This window comes from Molothrus ater, chromosome 1 (assembly GCF_012460135.2).
Source record: "Molothrus ater isolate BHLD 08-10-18 breed brown headed cowbird chromosome 1, BPBGC_Mater_1.1, whole genome shotgun sequence".
In the NCBI taxonomy this organism is placed as follows: Eukaryota; Metazoa; Chordata; class Aves; order Passeriformes; family Icteridae; genus Molothrus; species Molothrus ater.
In genome coordinates, this window is record NC_050478.2 from 78854549 (window position 1) to 78874565 (window position 20017).

General features: G+C 43.4%; 1 protein-coding gene across 1 annotated transcript in view; it reads left to right on the forward strand.

Moving 5' to 3' along the window:
- The first annotated feature begins 273 nt into the window (after positions 1-273).
- ANKH (ANKH inorganic pyrophosphate transport regulator) overlaps positions 274-20017 on the forward strand; it is a 107791-nt gene continuing 88047 nt past the window's right edge. Inside the window, exon 1 of the mRNA XM_036406490.2 lies at positions 274-852. Coding sequence (XP_036262383.1) covers positions 757-852 — 96 coding nt within the window. The 5' untranslated portion in view covers positions 274-756. The remainder of the gene's footprint in view (positions 853-20017) is intronic.

Genomic DNA, 20017 nt, shown 5'->3' on the forward strand with positions numbered 1-20017 from the left:
TGTCAAACCCACGTGCTCCGCCAGCCCGCGCAGCCCGGAGCGGCGCCCCGCGGCCGGGCCCCGCCGCCGGCCCCGCACGGCCCGCACCGCCGCCGGCCCCGCGCCGCTCCGCACGGGCACCGCCGCCGGCTGCCGCGCCGCACCGCGGCCTGCGCCGTCCCCGCAGCGGCGGCGGGGAGGAGGAGGAGGAGGAGGAGGAGGAGGAGGAGGAGGACGAGAAGGAGGGCGGTGTTTTCCTGCGCGGCGCCGCGGCCGTCGCCCCGCCGCCGGCGAGCGTCAGGCGGGGGGGGGCCCGGCCCGGCCCTTCCCCTGGCCCCCGCGCCCCGAGGATGGCAGCGCTGCCCGCACGAGTGGCTGGCGGCGGTGTCCCTCCTCTTTTTTTTTCCGGCAGCGGCGGCGGCGGCGGCAGCGGCGGCGGATCATTGTTGTGTGGGAGGAGGGCGGCGGGGATGGACTTGATCTCTCGGGTCTCCTGCTAAGGCGGCAGCACAGCGCGCCCCGCCGCCCAGCCAGCGCCGCGCCGGGCAGGGAGGGACCGGACCGGCCCCCCGCCCGCTCCCCGGCTCTTTATTTTTAGGGGGCTCTACTGCTCCTCTCCCTCTCCCTTATCTCCCCCCCACCCCCTCCCCGCCCGCACACACGCACAGGGACACGCACGCACCCTCCTCCGGTGCCCTTTCATCCTTCCCCCCGCCGTCCTCCCGCGCCGTCTCCTGCCGCGGCAGATGCGCCGCGGGTCACCGCGCAGCTGGGACTATGGTGAAATTTCCAGCGCTCACTAACTACTGGCCCCTGATCCGGTTCCTGGTCCCTCTCGGCATCACCAACATCGCCATCGACTTCGGGGAGCAGGTAAGGCAGCGCCTCTCCGGGAAGCTACCCTCTCTCTCCCGCCCGCCCTCCCGCAGCGCCGGGCTGGCGCTGTCGGTGCCTCTGCCGGGAAGGCAAGGGACGGAGAGCCGAGCCGAGCCGTGCCGAGCCGTGCCGAGCCGTCCTGCCCCGACTCATCGCGCCGGGCGGGGACTGCGGCCCCTATGCCGGCGTGCCTGCCCCGGCGGCCGCCCGAGACCACGGGCTGCCCCCCGCCGCGTCCCAGGAGATGCCCGGGGAAGGATGGCAGGGTTTGGTTTGTTTTGAGGAATCTTTCCCCCTCTCATTTCAGCATTATATAATCTGAAATTACATAATGCGTTGGCCGGGGGCTGGCAGTGCTTTATCCCCGCGCTGACACGGGCGCTCAGGTGCAGCAGCCCCTAGCGCAGTGCAGCGCGGCTCGGCGGCTGGAGCGGGGCGGGCGGCCCGGCTGCCGCCGCCCGCTGCCGGAGCGGAGCCGCGGCCCCCCCGCCCCGCGGCGCTGCCGCTGCCGCAGCGGTTCGGCCCCGCCGCCGAGAGCCCCCGCCGCGGCCGGGCGGGAGGAGCGCGGCATCCCCCGGGGAGCCGCTCCGCACCCTCCGGGCAGGTGAACCTCCGGCTGCACCCCTGCCCCCGCCGGTGCTCTGTGCGCCTCGGCACTGCTGCAGTTCTCCAGCGGTGTTGGTGACCTAAGGCTGTCCCCTGGCACAGGCACCGAGAAGATAGCCCGGTGTATCCGAGCCCGCTGTCAGCCTATCCCCCTGACATGCAGCCACCCCATTTCGTCCTCCCAATCCCGGCTTGCTGCGTTTGCACCGAGAACATGTTCAAGGCTTGATGTACCCACTCCCCTGCCTCAGCTAGTGCTCGTTTGCCCCTGCACTGGGGCGTGGGGGAATCTCTGCTCTCGCGTTTTGGTATTTATGACAATCCAGGCCCTGTCTTGTGTTAGGCTGCACTATATGGGACCTGTCATTACATTTTTAGTAGGATGGCATACACTACTACTTACTTGCAAGTGTTAAGCTGGGCAGCCACACTAAGTATTGCGCCCCATATAGCTTTATCCTTGTCCTAAGTCACTCAGTTTGGCTAAGAACAGACACTTGCTCCTGTGCTTCTTGAGCAAAAATATCAGAAAATTGGGTACTTTCAAGCACTTGTAAAGCAGAAAGTGAAAGGAAAAATACTACAGTGGGAAAAAATAGCTAACATTAATCATATGTTTGTCATGGCTGTGTCAATCGCATTTTGATTCCTAGTCCTTTAAATAAACTGTAATACTAAAAAATACAATTCCATCCTTGTCTAACAACTATATGCTTTCCTACTAAGTCAGTCTTCTTTAAGCATACTGAGGGGGGGGAGAGGGAAGGCAAATCTAAATATAGAAATGACAAAGGAAAAGGAGATTTAAATGCTGATAATTATGCCATGTTAATAGCATATAGTAGAAGTTAAATTGAAAGCCGTGCACTCAGCAAACTGAATATGACAGGTGCATTCATACAGTTTGCTTCGTACAAGGTCAGCTCAATTCAAGGTAAATGTCAGCCTATAAAAAAACATCCCCATGGCTTCAGTGTGCTCTGAACCAAGATTTCAAAATTTGTAAGTGATTTTATAAGCAAGGGTCCTTCTGTCTGGCTGGGTACCAGTGACACAGGAGGGATGTGAATCTGTGAATGATACATGTAAACACTTTAACGACTTTGACAGTGTTAGGGACAAAAATATCTTAGAAAATGTGTTTTGTTTGATAGCCAAGTCATAGGATTGGGTTTTCAGGAGAGTTGGGTTTATCCCTCGTCTCAGATGGCTGCGTGGGGAGATATTTAATTGAAAAGGGAGAAATCCAGCCTGCTAGAACTCCAGCTTATTTCAGGACCAGAAGCTGGAAAGATAGTTTTTTACCAGCCTTACCTACATGGAAATCAGGAAACTGAAGCAAGGACAAAGCTACTCCATGTCTGAAGGGTTCCTCATACAGACAAAAGGACAGTGATTTTATTTTCCTCTATGTAATACATGAAGAAGTTACTTTTTGCACTTGTACAACGTTACTGTTGGACTTGAGAGACTGAAAGTACATTGCTGAGCCAGTCACCTTTCTGCTTTACATTTTCAAAAAATGCAATAATTTTAACGTGAGGGATGAATGGAAGCAACATAGAAGAATGGGTGTGCCAACAGATAGCTCTGCAAAGGCTGCAGTACCCCTTCCTTTGAATGTATACTGCAGATAACACAGATTTCTAAGAATGATAAGGGAAGGAAAATTTGTATGAAGGCATATTACTTGCTCTGGGCAATACTGTAAAAGAGACAGGAGAACTGCAGGTCAGAAGTAAGAGATGACTGTAAAAAAATTAGGGAGAAAATGGACCTTGCCTGACCAGGGAAGAAGAGATGTGTAAGAAATGCTATAAGTCATAAACCCCTTTTGATGTATGGTATTCACACCTCGCTCCCTCAGGTGAGGAGAGTATTTGGAATTAGAGCATTCAAAGCAGAGCCTTCTTAGCAAAACCTTATATTATTAGATACCTCAGATTGAAAAGTGAGAAACAAAGATAATCACCTTTTTTTTTCTTTTTTTTTCTATTGCCTTGAGAGGCTTTTCTGGGTGTTCAGTAGTTGTAGTCAATAGCAAACATCACTAGAAATTTACCAGATCCCTGGCATGCAGCTTCCTCTAGGTTTCTTGCTAGGTTAAGGGAAATTTACAGTAAGGCTAAAGATTGTTTGCAGAACATAGGTTAAGGCTGTCACCATTGCCCCAAATAAGATGCTTGGCATGGCAAGACTGTTTAGTTTACAGGAAGTAAAAAATGCTGGCACAGTGCTTAAGAACTAATAAGCTCAGCTCCTGAAGTCACTTTCAGAACTGCTACAGCCAGTGAAGAGCCTCCTGTTGACCCTGGACTCTAATCCAACAATGCCTTAGGACAAGACTATATTACGGAGTTACTCCAATCTAGTGAGCTGACCTCATTTCTTTACCTCATAAATTCTCTCAGACAAATACCTGATTTTTTTCCTTTACTTAAAAAAGTAGTCCTGATGCAGGCCCAGGTAAATTACCAGAATATTAGAGAGATAAACCATTTCTAACTTACTTTCTTGATTTCCTTCTGCAACCCATTTCTAGTTTATTGACTACATGAGCTACATGGCTTTTATAAAATTAAATACTACATACCTTTCTTAAAAGTACGGCCTTCAGGAAAATAGTCCCAAATATTTTGGCTAAATGTTCCTTCTCCACTCAGATCTGTGTCTCTGTGTGTCTGTAATGTGTGTGTTCATGTGCAAGCATCTATATATTTTTTTTTCTCCAGGTGCCCTCACAAATATACAAATACATCTATATTGCTCTCACAATATACAAATATATGTATATATACAAGTATACACAACAGAGCATTTTCATCCTAAGAGTTTAACACCACCAGAAGAGAGATAGTCTCTTTTATTTTGCCATTGAGAGGAGCTTTCAACTCTCAACATCTTACCCTGAGATTCACAATAATTACTGTTGTATTTAGAGCTCAGTCATTGGAGAACGAAGTTTACATTAAAAGTTCTGGCTCCCTTGAAAAATGTTGGATGTACTTGCTTAGAAATAAATAAATAAATAAATGCCTCCTGTGTGATGGAGAGCAACACAACCTCAAACAACTCAAACAACAAATAACAGCGTTGCTACTTCCGTGGGCTCAAAAATCCGTCACCACCCACATCAGTTTTTCTTTTTAACACAGTTCCAGAGCTCCTGACATATATTCTGGTGGCCTGACTTGTAACATAAATGTGCATTTGCATCAGCATTTTTACAAAGGGAGAAAGCTGAGGTGAGCATGAATTCACTAACTTTGTCAGAAGCCCGGACTCAGCCCTAGGCAGCGCTAAATACAGTTTGCAGGCGTGGCTGGGAGCTCTCTCTGATGCTCATGGGGTGGCAAAAGCCAGGCAGAGAGCAGTGTTTCAATCTCAAGGTCTGTTTGCAGTAGTCCAGTAGTGCAGTAATTATCAATGGGAAGGAACACTAGTACGGGTTTTTTGTTTGGGTTTTTTTTTTAACTTTGTAGCTATCATGTAGCCAGCCCATGGATCATTAGTTTGTGTCACTGTCGGTAGCTGTTGGCCAGTTTAGCGTGCCAACATAACTTATGTATGCATCCGTGGTGTTCAGTGGCTTGTGGGCCCCTGGAAACTAAAACTGAGCAAGCACAGCCCTGCTGCCTCTTTCTCCAGAGGGCACTCAGGTGCTCTGGTCCCTGCAGAGAACTTGCCATGCATTGCCCATGTTGTAATGTTTGAGATCCAACAGATGAGCCATAAAGGAAATGCTAAGTGTTTTGGATTCCAAATTATTTTGCAGTAATTGCTGTTTTTTCTTGTATTTGATTGGGGTTTTTTTTGGACTGGTTTTGTTGTTGTTTTTTTTTTTTTTTTTTTGTTTTGTTTTTTTTTTTTACTTAAAAAAAGAAAGTTGCCAGAAAAGGAGAACAAGTCATGAATAATGTATCAAAAAGAATTAGTGAGCTTATTGTCTGCCCATGCCATTTGCAAACTTGGTAGGGGGTTAAACATTTTGATTAATGCCTTATGAAGCTTGGTTTTGGGGTAAGCATTATTGTCTGGACGTTCAAAACAAGTAATGGGAGAGTTCACATTCCCAGCTGTTCACCAGGGCTTTGTGCCAAGTTGTGTAACCTTTCCATGGCACAGTTTCCCTGCCTTTGAAGTGTGCCTAGACACCTACCTGTATGTAGATGTAATGAAAATTCATGTGTCAGAAGCACTCTGAGATGAAAGGTGCTGTATGAGTGCAAAGTACCCCTGTTATTGATGTTGTAAGAGGTCAGGGACTTGTTTCAATTGTGTAGGACTTTAGTACCATATAAACAAGAAAGCTAACAGCATCCTGTAATTGGTGTACAACGTGGCTGTATGTTATTACCACAACCACATTACTAATAGGGTAGGCTGACGGAAATGTCCTATTTATTTTAAATGAATGTGAACTACACAGCTTTTTAAATTAAATTTAGATTAAATTATGTTGAAGAAGGAAACATATACAGAGTGCACTATCAACAGATTTTTTTTGTTGTTATTATTTTCCATGGCATTATTTTGAAGTAGTTTATCTTGCAGAATTCATAAGCCAAATGGTCAGGGAAATAGCTAGGAATGACCACTGAAGTATCTCTAACTTTCCTGTTTAGAGTGAGTAGATCCAAGTGAGATTGTCTATGAAGGATTAAAAACCAAACCACACACACCTGAGGTAGTAACTTCAGGAATCTATACCTCAGTGCCGTCTCCAGACTTTTTGTAAGCAATGCAGCTTTACTTCTCTATGCATGCGAGCCTGAGCCTTCCAGCCCTGGCTCCTAAATGGTCATCTGCCAGGCTCTGGGGGTTTTCACACCAGTGTTAGATGGGCTTTAGACCACGTGGCTGGCTCTTGAGACTGCCCAAGAGATTAATTAGGCTTATATGTCAGTGTTAGTGCAGCAGGCGTTGCACACCAGACATTGCACTCACTGCTCACACAGAGCGTTTGCGGGCATTTCACAGCAAGCAGTGCATGCTGAGATCTGGGAAGAAGTGAGAGATCTCATAAAACATTTGCAGATAAAAGCCAAATCTCAACAGAGCGCTGATGTTCTTAAAGGTGACAAAGACTTACTCCTGGTAGCTAAACCAATATCTATTTGCATTTTATAGCATGCAAGGTACAAAATAAACAGGTTATGAACCTGGTGATAGCACTGGGGCTATCACCACTGGAGATTTCACATGGTACTAGAAATTATGAGAATGAACCTGCACCACTAATGAGGTGTACATTCCCTGCAGTGCTCCATGTTGCTATACTGTAAAATACATAATCTTGAGCGAGGACCTATTTTGCCTAATTTGCCAGTACCTTCCCCTTTTTTATCCTGCCTTCTCCTTCCTTCACAAAACCATCCAGTTCCCTGCCTCCCACCTCCCGTGGCTGTGTCAGCTCTAAGGACTTCTCTGGACTTTCTTATGCTTCACTGTTAAGAGCAGGCAGGTTTTGTACTTGATGGTAGCGATTAAGCATGTCTGAAGGCATTTGCTATCTATAGAGCTGTAGAGAGAGCTTATTTCCAGGACAGGTTGGAAGGAGGGGGCGGGCAGGAGGGGTGGAGGACAACAACTCCATGCAGCACCAACCAGCCACTTTTTAATGAAGTAATTTAATTAATCCCAAAACTGTAAGTTCAGATGATATTTGCCCACCAGGTTGCTGGAAAATAAAACTTTGAGGTCTGGGGGTGGAAATTATTCTCTCTACCAAGAAGTGTAGCTCATGCAGTGGGAGACAAGGAACATTTACAACTTTGCCAAGCAGTCCCAGTTCCCAGTCTCTAGGCTGGAGGGCCCTCACTGGAGGTACTGCAGTCATAATATCATTTGATAGCCACTGAAAAAGGTGCATGGGGTAACCAAATACTTCTCATGCTTATTTCAGAGATAGGGAAATTGGCTTCTCCTCCCTGTGCCAGTGAAAATCTGGAAGACTATGCTAGAAAGCTGGCATCAGGAATTGAAATCAGGAGTTGAAAATACCCCAAGTCTAATTTTAAAACATGGGTTCAAAACTGAAATTTTGAAATGGGTTTGAAACACTGTATTCTACATCGTGTTGAGAAATCCCTGAAGTAAAACATTTGAGTGTGAAGTGGACTGACCATTTGCTTTGTTTCGAGGCTTTTCTTGTTTATTTCTTTTTACTGCCTTCTTTCAAAGACAAGAAAGCTGATTTCTCTTTACATTTGCTTTGGTCTGAACTGATTTCTTTTTAATCATTGCTCATTTTGCTGCTGCCTGAAGAAGTTGGTTGTGTACAAAGGCTTATATGACAAGGCCAATCTTATGACTAAAGATAAAGTGTCTTTTTATATTCAAAGAAGGCATACACTCAAGGCTCTAGCTCTAAAAGTGCAGATTTTATCTGTTCCTAACTTGATCCTAGACAAGACATTTCTCCTTGTGTGAGTTTCGTCAGTTCTAAAATTGTGATGTGTTTCACTAGGCAGTTACAAAGTATATTCCTTCATATTTGTAAAACATGGATGTAAGTTGTTGTATAAATAGAAAATTTAAATATATCTGCCAGCTCATGCAGAAAACTCCATGCATAAAACTGAGCAATTTCAAACAGATTTTGCTTTGCAGCTACTTTGAGAAATCTGTGATGTTTTTAAATAACAGATATTACTGCTGAGCTCAAATTCCAGTTTAAATGACATATCAGAACATGCATTTCTTTAAAAAGTATGGGTAATTTGTAACTATCTTATATTTTAGCCAGCTAATTTAATCAGCTGTTGCTACCTCATGCTCTTTGTACTTGGAAACCTATGGATTTTTGGGTGAGGGAAACAGGAATGTTAATATGCAATTAGATCATCAGATTGCACTTCTTTCTGCTTGCTTGATTTTCTACTGACATGATATTGCTGTAGCTATGGCTTTAGACACTACCACTGTCTTTTCAGATTACCATTAGATAGAGAATTAAAAAAGAACCACTATAACAGATATAAATGGCCTGTGCACTTTGGTGTCTGAAACATCAAAGCTCTGCAGTTTTCCTATGTTCTGCCTTCTTTATGGTATCACCTCTCTTTCAGATTTTCCACAGGATGTCACTACCTTGCTATAGAGTTTTTCTACGTGTGCACTTTTTCTTGATGAGTTCCCTCCCAGTGTAATGCAGAATAAAAGAGCCTGCTTGAAACATTACCTAAGAGTAATTCCAGGTGTAAATATGCATTTTCTTCCAAAGAGGGCTGAAGTAGAGCATTGGTACTGGCAATAGCACGGTTGATTTCCACAGCCTTTGTAAAAGCATTCTAAGAAAGGACAAAGGAAAAATACTAGGGAGAAAGGAGGCATTTGCTGAAAAATAAGTGCCACAAGGGTGTGAAATCTCAAGTGCCATTTTAATTATTTTCCCAAAGATGATGCAAAAAATTCAGTGTTCCTGTTTTGGCTGGCGTGTTACTGTTGGAGAAAGGGTGGTCACTATTGCCCAACACATCCAGTTTGCTTTACTGATGTAGTGGTTCAGCAAGAGTTCAGCTTTTTAGTGTGGGAAGTGAATAAGCTGCAAGACACTACTTATTATCAAATACTTTGCTTCACATAGTATTTCTGCATTGTTAAGGCAGTTTTTTTCAACCCTTTTTAAATTTTTACAGCCCAGAAAATTTTCAGTGGAGTGCAGAGAAAATTCACAAGCATAGGAGCTGGAGAGCATACATGGTTTTATATTTCTTCATTACCTGTTTGCAACTCTTTGTTAACATTCCCTAAGGTACCAGGTTCTGTAGGCTGAAAGCTCACTGAACCAAAACATGTGCCAGTCTGTTTGCTGACAAATACATTTGAAAGGCCTTTGGCTGGGAGATGGTCTGTCTTCTGGCCTTCTTACCTGTGTTTTGCACTTAAATTAGTGAACAAAGTCAGATGCCGGGTGCCCCTGAACTTTAATGTGCTGGCATGATTATCGCCTGTACTGGCTGAAGAATGCAGTGGTGCCTGTCAGCCAGGACTGATTTTTTTTCCTTCATTAAGTCTGATGTGCAGCTTGTGTAGTTATAAGGGGGGCAACCACATCACCCAGTGTTCTTCCCTTGTTTTTTTAAAGATGATGTTTGACATCTACTTTCCTCAAAATGCAGGGTTTATGTCTAGATTTTATTGGGCTCTTTTTCCTGTTCACTCCCTACTCACCCCTCCTTCCTTCTGCTGCATACCAGTGACCAATATCTTATTTTTGTAACCTCTGTGTTAGTATACAGTCACTGCTGTTCCTGTAGCTATGGATAGTTAAGGTGAGGTAGTCTCTGATCCACCTCAGGCATCTTCACTTCTCAAGACAAAGGCTTTCCTTGCCACAACATACCAATGTGCTCCTAGAATTTGGCAGCCTTTGATCTCACATCTGCTGTCCTCAAGATGGAAGACAGACACTTGAGCAAGTCCATCATTGCCATTTCCTCTGTCAGCATCTTACCAATTAAAAAACCTTTAGGCCATTTGAAAAGAAAATGAATTGTTAGCATCATCTTGGAGTGGGAAGACACTTCACATTTTTGGTTCTGTTGAGAGGGGAAAAAATGTCAGTTACACAAGAGGAAAGATTATAGAAGTGAAGCATTTATAGCTTGGATGGAAAAGGGAGTTTGATAACCATCTGCAGTTGTATGAACTGTGGTGTGGTCATGAAGAAGAGGAAAGGGGAAACAAGGTGAGCTAGGTCAGTGCTGTGGAGAAGAATGTGGGCAGGAGTGGTGAGAAAGACTGGGATGGTAAGCACAGTTTAAACTGAAAAGATTTCCAGATTATTTTCCAATTAAAAGCAAAAGATTTTCCCACTCACACTTTACTTCCTCCTAAAAACTTTACTTCCTTCTAAAATGTGGCACAAAGAGTGCTGACCTTCAGACAGGATTTGGTGGTGGTGGTGGCTGTGTTTTACATAGGCTCAAATTCAGTGGGTTACCAAAAAAAAAAGAGTGTTGTGATCACTGTAAAGTGATCACATGATGGATCAAACCCGAAAACCCAAAGACCACATTTTCAGAGCTTGAGAACCACATCCTCCTCAAAGGCATTCAGTACACTCTAGAAGGGCACTGTAATTATGGGCTCTTACTACGGTGAAAAAAAAACCTGTAAAAAACCTGCAACTCAGAGGTGAGGAATTTCTTTTATTAATAATCGGTGGTCATGATACAGTTTTCTCACAGCACCCTGTTTTTCACATGCTGCCTCCCACATTCAGCATACAGAGAGCACTTGCTGGGAGGAGAAACAGAGCTACCTAGCTAGTAGAAGTATTGACTGTGAATCCTTGTCTCGTTCATTTTAGAAGCATTCACTGGAGGCAGCATGCCCTTTGCCACCGGAGTGAGCAATACACTGTGTTAGGATCTCCCTGGCCCAGCTGAGGGAAAAAAAAATCCAAACAAAATGAGCTTACCAAAATGCAGGAACCTTTCCAGTGTGAGAGAAGTAGAGTGTTGAAATGTCCTCAGTGTGGAAGTAAGGGAGATCTTAACTCTGCTTTTTAGCTGGAGGCTTGCTGAGATTTTTAAAGGCATAAGCTGTTGTGAGACAGATCTTGGCAAGCACAGGGGAAGTTTCAGTCCTGTGGTCCCATATGGTGTATGCCCACAGCTCTGTACCCTTTCTTGACCTTCCTTACTTACCCTTTCTTACTGCCCTTCCAGTCCAGTTCTTTGGGTCCTTTGCTTGGCTGTCCCATGGGTGCTGCAGTGTATCAGTCACACAGACATCTCTGTGGCTTTGTTGCCAGACTGGAGCTGCAGTGCAGCACCTCTTCCTGATTGCTACCAGGGAGCCCATCCATTTTGCCCTCACCCTGCTACTGGCTTGGGTAATTTATTCTGTCAGTCCATTCTCCTTCCTCCTCCACTGTGGCATTTTGGAGATGACTTTGAACATTAGAATTGTTTCCAACCCACTCAGCCCAAGAGGCCAGCTAACAAGATGAGTTCAAACTCTCCCCAACAGAAGTGAAAATGCTAGGTGATGTGCTTGACATCTCTGGTTATTTTTCTCTGCACTTACTAGCACATAACAACTGGTAATGTGGGCCTCCAAATTTAGTGTGACAGCACTGTCAGATTCCCCTGTAGTTATGTTGGGTCATAACGATTTTGGAATCTTAAGCATTCACTTTAAAAGAGGAGGAAAATCCAAACCACACAACATTTTTCAGCACATCAAAACACCAAAGGCAGTCATCCGCTGAAAGCTTTTTTTTGACACAGGTAAACACATTTTTCACATGCTTCTTTAAGACACACATGCGGTGTGTTGTGAGCAGGAGACTGCCCTTATAGGAGAATTATACGCTGAGTGGTGCTAAAGTACTGTCTTGATTACTACTGACTTATATGCAAGACTAAATAAATGGTCAGGGAAATAAGGAGATGGGCTGTAACTTCTCATGTACCTGATTTGTTGCTTATAGTTTGAGCCATCTCTGGTTGCATGTTGCATGTGCAAATGCTGTTTTGTTTTTGAATCCATGGTTTTGTACATGGATTTTAGCTTTTCAAAATGTGATCTTGAGAGCAGTCCTGATCACTGCACCACTGTTCTTTATATACTAGTGGGCAGTCATTTTGCTTCAGAGTGTTTTATTTCAAAGCATGAAAGCATGACGACCTTTCAGCATTCAGAGTCTTGTTCTTATATGAGCTTTCTGAGATGCAGTCAACGGTCTGCTGGTTAGGACATGCTCCAGCATTGTAACACTCTTGGGAAGAGCTTTCGTCAGCAGTGCCTTCTGGATCTAATATGTAAGTAGTGTGGGCTTTTTCTGTTAATACTGTGCAGAGGCCAGTGTTTCTCTCTTTAAGTAAATTCACAATAAATCACAGCAGGTATCTTTCTTGGCATTTTCTTATTCCAGGCTTGACCTGTCAGAGAGCTTTGAGTCGCTGTCCAGAAAAGGCCAGTGTCGTTGTGGGCTAGCTTTTCCAAATTACAGCATGCAGTTCTTGTCAGCTGCAAGCTCCTACCACGTTGTGGGTGGTTGCATCACTGAGGAGAAAATAGCTAACGAAGGCACAATCATTGCCTCGGGACTTTGCCAAGGAAACCTCATGTGAAGTTACATATTTGTGACTTTGAGCTCCAAGGGTTTGGTCATGCTAGCAGTAATCTACAGATGTGGGGTCTGCTGTATTCTGTGTGCATCCAGAGATTTGAAAGGGAAAATGAGTGGTAAGAAAGAGGGGTTTAGATCAAGCTGTCTGAAAGGAAAAGGCCTGACATCCTTGGCTTTAGAAATACCACCACATCCCAGAAGTCCTGGGTCATGAAAGCTTTTCACTGCACTAGAAGTGCTGAAATGCTCCAGTCAAAGTGACTGCAGGGCCATAATTTCATCACTAATATCTTGCTGAATAACAAACTAGAAACTTTTTCCTCTGTCATTCTGCTGAAAGTGTAAAGTAGACAAAGGAGGCATGCCAGTGCAAGTTTAGCTTAATGAGAAAGCCGTCAGGTTCTGTGTTGAGACCAGCATTGAGAAGAATGTTAAATCAATACATGTCCAGCTGGTGATAAAGGATAACCTGCACTTAACTGTAGAAATAAATAGAGGAAAAAATATGACTCGCTAAAATATGACCTTTTTTCAAGAACAGAGAATAGTAGTGGCACATGAAACCATTAGATATGAATACAGTCTCGAGAGAACTCTGAGTGTGGAGTGCAAGAAATAAGCAAATTGGCAGGACAGCGAAGTGATTCTGTCTGCAGCCAAAAGAACAAAGCATACTTGAGTTTGTTGTTTTGGGTTTTTTCACTCTTAACACACTTATAGCATTAGGGAACCCTAAGCACTGTTCTGTTTTTTGTTAACACAGCATAGGGTGAGGGATGCACAGCAAGGTTGGAACAATTACAGGAAAGGATTATTAGTAGCTTATTTGCAAGAGATGAGTATTGCAACTTTTGGGAGTTGGTTTCAAAGGCAACTGCAAGCATGAGTGTCTCTTGTTTGCTTTCCTTGAAGAATAGTGCCTCTATAGTCTCTTGACATTTAAAATCAAATACCTCTATGCTTTCCTTTTTTCTGTTTCGGCCAGATAAGATTCTATAACCTCAAATCTTCTGTGTACATCCCTTTGTTTTGCAATTCCTTTGTGAAAGAAAGAAAACAACCATTGAGAAAGAGAGAAACTCCTATAAAAATAGGGAGCTGCCCTCAATTCAATTTTTTTTTGTCTTCCACTGAATCCCTGCGTGGCAGTGCAGTGATGCAGCACCATAACCAATAGTCTGGCATCTGCAGCCTGCCAAGCTGAACCCTGAAGGATCAAGCATCATCAATCTCATATTTTACTGTCTGTTTTTGGCACTTTGATTGTACATATATATAAGACAGGGGAGATTTTGGTTTCAGCCCTTGGCTGGAGCCTCCTGTGCACTGCTCTATTTGGCAGCCCTGGACAGCTCCTGTCCCTTCATCTTGTCAATCCTGCCTCCTATTTACTGGCCTTTTTTTAATCCACAGTAGTCTGTAAGCTTCAAGTACCTGCTCTTCTTCTGTCTCCTCTGCTTTTCCTTTTCTGTGCCTGTCCACAGGCTGCCTCCAAGGCACATCCCATTGCTGTTTGCAGACAAGCATCCCACAGTAAGTATGGCAGCAAGGTGCCCACTGCCTGCGCCCAACAGATTCCTTCCTTGCAAGAGGCCTGGTTCAGCTAAAGAAATGCTTAGTTAGAAATCTTCTTTGTGTTTGTGGCCTTTAAATGTAGGCTTCACTTCAGCTGATGTGCAGGGATTTATGTCATATGAGACAGCCAGACTTCAAATGAAGAATGTGAGCTTTGTAAGAAAGCTGCAAGACTTCTATCTAGCAAAGTGTCCGTGCTTGCCGCTCCTTCCTTCAGACATGCAGTTGTGGTACCAGGCAGCACATTCCCCAGCTGTGTGTGTTCCTGCTTTCACACCCCACCGTGTCAGAGCCAGGTCCAGGTCAGTCTGGTTCAGGTACTTTTTCTCTAGGACTGGCATGGCACAGTGCTGTCACACAGCAGTCACATGGCTGTGACTACTTCACCACTTGACCCGTGCCTGCCTCCCTCTCATCCTCACCCAGGTGGCCTGTTTTGAATTCCTGCTCAGCATGATGCCATGTAAGAGAAGCAGTGAAATTTTTGTCCCTGCATGCTGATGTCTGATGGCACATGGTAAATGCCTGGTGTCCTCATTGGTGGCTTTTTTCAAAGAACCTACAAACCAAGGTCAGAGTGATTATTCTCACTAAGTCTTAAAGCCAATTTCTGGATCACAGACAAGAATAACATTGCCTGCATTCCCCACATGCCTGTTCATCCTGCTGTTGGAACTCATGGCTGTGGTTAGGTCTCATTGCTCCTGAAAACAGGAATGTTTTCTTACCTGCATGGCCAGAGATAAAGCTGTTGGAGTGCTGAGACTATCTAATCTCAACAAAGCCCCTTTTGGATCAGAGAGCACTTCTGCTCTTTGGTGTATTCTTTCAAAGAGAATCCTTTGAGGAAATCTGAGAGAAGCATGCCAAGCTCAGTCAGTTGTACATGGGCATGGATATAAGGTGCAGAGAGGTGCGGGTGTTGTGAAGGTGATTGCTGTAGGCTTCAGAGAGAAATGTCCCCATTGTGAACCTGTGCATTCCTTGAGGGACTTTGATGTTCATGACCATTTTTAACATTATAAATATTTTTAAATGCTATATATAATTTGTCTTCAGACACTTTCAGGTCATAACTAAACTACTAGGCTTGTTCCAAATTAGGGATGGATGGCATGAATAGCACAGTGTGAGTCAGACCCATCACATGTTCCAAATTAGACTTGTGCTGAGCCAACATTGATCTTAAGACTCTTTCTGAAAATGTCTCTACCTTACAGATATTGCTGATATTGTTTCTACAGAGGTTGATAATGAAGAAAAATATAAAGCAGAAGCATGGAGGAAAACTGTATGATGGAAGGACTCAAAACATGCAACTAGGAGAAAGTATTCTGAATAAAAAAGTTAGTGAAATAACAGCTTCAGCAGTATATAGGTTTTGGCTTGCCTAGCACTCTTAAAAGTTCAAATTGTAAGCCTCCAATGTTGATGAAGCAGAGTTGTCTCCTAATGACTAGAGATGGATGTTTTCCTACCTAGGCATTGCAAGCTGCTTGAAGTATAACCACAAAGGGCTCCTGTTTTCTGGGGGGTGGGGAGGAAGAGGAGTTATGAGGGTAACATAAAGATCAGAAGATAGGAGGTCTTGGAGGATTTATCTGATGACCTGTCCCCCAGTAGAGATAATACATGCTCTAAGTGAGATTTTACCTGGGATACTTTGCACAGTTATGGCCATACATACTTAAGGCAGGTCAGTTCAAACTTGTTCAAAAGATTAGGCAAAAGAAACCCCAGCTATTAATTTCTCTTTTTTTTTTTTTCCATCATCTTGTCTGTAAAGGTGAAACTGAAAGGTTTTGGTTTCTGTAGCCCAGCAAAGAAAGGTAGAGCATGATTAAGGTGTTTGTGAGGGAGATGGGATCATGTTTTCTGATGGGAAGATGGTAGGCTACCTGCAAACAAGAGGAAATTGAGTAGCAACATATGACTGTGAACAGACAATGAGTGCTTTTAAACTGGAAATGAGAAAGGCTCCCATCTAGCAGAAGAATGAGACTCTGGAAAGAGCAGGGTCAGGAAAGCTGACCAGCTTGTTTTTAAGATTGCATTAATGAAAGTCATGCTGTTGCAGGTGTGCCTGGAGCACCACAAAGGATTCACTACACCCCTGCAAGTAGTTTCCCTTCCCTTTGTGAAGGGAAAGTAGTAAAAACTTCTTAATCTGAATATGTTTTGGTTCTAAAATACTTGTTTCTCAATATTTCTACCTTCTTTAAAACAGGTCATTGCTCACTTAAGACCTTCACAAATCCTGTTCTTTCATAGGAATGATTCCCAAAAATGGAAGGTGTCCCCTCAGCCAGGGACACAGAGGCAGGGGGTTGCTTCTGCAGGGCTGACGTTGCTGCCTCTGCTGCTGCTGCTGGTGGTGAACAAACAGAGCTCTGTTCATTTTGTGCTCCAGCAGAACGAGCAGGGGGTGGGGAATGGGACAGAAGAAGGATGAGCTCCAGGATGGTGGTTGCTCAATAGAATGAGAAAAACATAATGAGAGAAGACAATGTATTTTCTGTTTCATAAAGAAATTCATTCAATTATACATGTTAAACAAAATTTGGAAGGGTTTGCTAATGCCCTTTTATTGTTGTTCATGGGACAGCTTATCTGTTCATTTTTTCTGTTTTGCATGCTAATGATAAATCAAAGCTGATCATCTTGTCATTGCCATTCACCCTGATTTAGGAAAATCTAAAAACATAAAATACCTTCTGTTTTTTCTCATTGCTTATATCTTCTCCCAGCATTCCAAATAGCAAGCTGCTGTTGTGATATGAAAATAATTTTAAAGACTGAAGCATCCAGACTGTCCTGAGAGCACTGGAAGAGACATGTTTGTCTTCTGTTGGCCACTTTGGAAGTCTCTGTATATTTCCATACATTTGAATTATGTTGCTTTGGTCCTTCTGAAAGCAAAGCAATTATTATTACAGTAATGAAAAAAAAAATTACAAAAAATCTATTACAATCTACTACAGTACTTTCAAAAATGTGGTATTTTAGAAGTGTGGGCATTAAAATTCTTGGCCTCTGCATGATTGGGCTGCTAAGAAGCTGTATTGGTGTTGTTCTAGTAAGTTAAAAATGTGATTTTAAAATGTTTTTGTACTGTCACTAGAACAATACATGACATAAGAAGAGCAAATGCTGAAACACGAGAGTCTTAATTCAGTGTCTGAGAGATTCTGCATTTTCATTTGAGTGGGTTGAGGCTGAGGGAAGAGGGACTTTCATTTTGTTTGGGGACTTTGGGACTCTTTTTAGTTTCACCATATACACGTGACTGTTTGGGCACTGATGAAGCACAGCCCCGTTACTCTGCTGACAGCAAATAGAAGCAAAAGGCCCAGCCAGGAGGTGTGTCCTCCCTGCTCTGGCCTGTGCCCATCAGGAGGGGTAGCCAGGGAGAGGGGTAGGCAAAAGGTTTGTCTCACTCTGTCACTGCTGTATGTGCAAAGAGGTGAATCCTCCTGTCTTTATAAAAGCTGTTGCCTTTTTTTTTTTTTTTTTTTTAATCAGGGCAATGTTCATTTTTCCACAAATAAAGTGGCAGATCTGTTTGCTTTATACTCACATCCCATCCTATGGAAGGTTGAAATTTCACTGCAGCATAGCTGTTCCCTTTTCATCTCTATGATCAGTCCTTACTGCTAGACTAATGCATGGGAAATTGGGTGCAGATTTGGTACTTCCCTAAATATCTTCACTCCTTGAATAATCACAATGATCCCTGCAAACATAGAAGGTAACAATGCCCTTAGAAAGTAGAAAACTGATTTTCTTTCTTCCCTAGTCTTTTTAAAAAACTGGTCTTTTTCATTCACCCTTGGTAGTGAATTAGGAATTTGCTGTATCATTGTTAACTAAGAGGAATAAAGACAGTCTGGAAATAGAAATGGGTGCAGCATGTGCAGATAGATGTCAGCTGTTGCTCAATGTCATTATGAAACTGTGAAGTCATCAGAAATAGTCCCCACAGGGAATGTGAATATTGGGCACAATGCTGGGTTTCCAAACTGAAAATAGAGAGACAGAAACCTGGGTAAGGAAAAAGGACTATCACATGACATAAAGGCGGCTCCAGTTCTTTTTGGCTCACTGGAAGTTTTTGGCTGTCTGTAATGTCTGATACTGTATCACAGAAAAGATACATGAAGATCCATGACCAATAAATGCACTCTTCATCCAAGATGGCCTGTAGACTTTCCCTCTGCTTAGTGGGAACTCAGTCCACATTAACATTGAAGCCATGCAAAAACATGACCCTTGAAAGTGAACAGGAGGAGGAGATTTAGGAAAGGATAACTTATCTTGTTAATGACACCAAGGAATAAGACACTCAAGAGAAATGCAATAGCTTCAGCAGTAAAGGCCCCGTAAGCACTGTCAAGGATGAAAAGGAAAACCTTTAAGAAAAAGAGGCAATAAATTTGCTTTCCAACTCCTTTATCACCCATTACATAAAAAAGCCTGAGGGAACAAAATCTTACAATTGGAAAGAGTCTTAATGGCCCAAAACTCAGCCCAGACATTGGAACAAAAGCTATAGTCATCACATTTCTTTGCTTTCTGGACAAAGAACTTATTATGTAAAAAGCACAATAAAACTCAAGAGCCTGGGATATGCCAATAAGCAAACCTTCCTTTACTCAGACAGTAAAACAACAGCCTGTTAACCCATCAGAGCAATGTGGGTTTGAGATGAAGATCTACCAGTTTTTCACCAACAGGAAATGACACCATCTGTGCCCTTTGGAGTTTCTCTTGTGACATCAAAGCCAAAGATTATGCAACTTCCATCAGAAGGTACTGCTTTTGTAAAAGTGAGGGTATCTGCTTATTCATATAACATGATTCAGCTTCTTTTGCTTCCAGTAATGTTGCAATCACTGCTGAGTGCTTGTTCCATAGTAGTAGTGATGTTTCAGAAGAAGAAGAAAAGAAGAGAGAAGTTAGTAGTTTAAATACTTATTATTGTATTACTGCTTCAGCAATATTTCTGTATCACTTGTTTGCCATAGACGGAGAAGTCAGCAATGAAGGAGAAGGCAGCTGGCACTCATCATTGACAGAAGAGGAGAGAGTGTGTGAAAGAAGTATTTTTACTTACAAACTTATACCAGATAATTCTAAAGAAGCTGCAGGATGTCAATTGTAGAAAGCAGCAGCCAAATCTCATAGATTTTCAGGAAACTTAACAGAATAATGCAAGGAATGTTCTTTTCTTTTAATGGTCCAACAGCCTGGTCTTTTTTTGTAACTGAGGGGTACTTCTGTGAAGAAATCCTTGGTATTGTTAAGATGCAGAGCTCCCAGGAGAGATAAGGAAGCCACTGCATTTGCCTTCACTGGATACCCAAGGAGTGCTGTCTTTGATGCCTCCATTGGACATAACTTTTGCCCACTGACAGCTGGCTACTGCTGGGAAGAACAAGCTCAGACCTGAACAAGCGAAAAGAGGATTTTCACTATATGGCAGTGTGAGATGCTTTCTGGGAATAAAGCTCAGATCAAGCTGATCCCTCATAACATTAATCCCATGAAAATGAAATTTAAGGCAGTGATTCAGGCAAGTTTCTGTTTGAAACTAAATTGAGAACTACTGTCCGTGAATAGTTCTATTTTCCACAGTTTTCTCTGGTGACAAATGTTTATGTTACCTCCAGAAGAATAACAATACATATGGCTGACTATACCCATTCTTAACACAGTTAAAGGAGGAGGGCTAGTTAAGGCCATGAAACAGGCTGCCCTGAAGCTACAGCTACATTTTATCTTCCTATTTTAAAAATACATAAAGAACCAATGTTTCAATATTGTATTGTCTCAGTCGTATTTATTAAACTAATAGCAGGAATAGAAAAAAAAATTAGTCTAGCCAAATCCATTAAC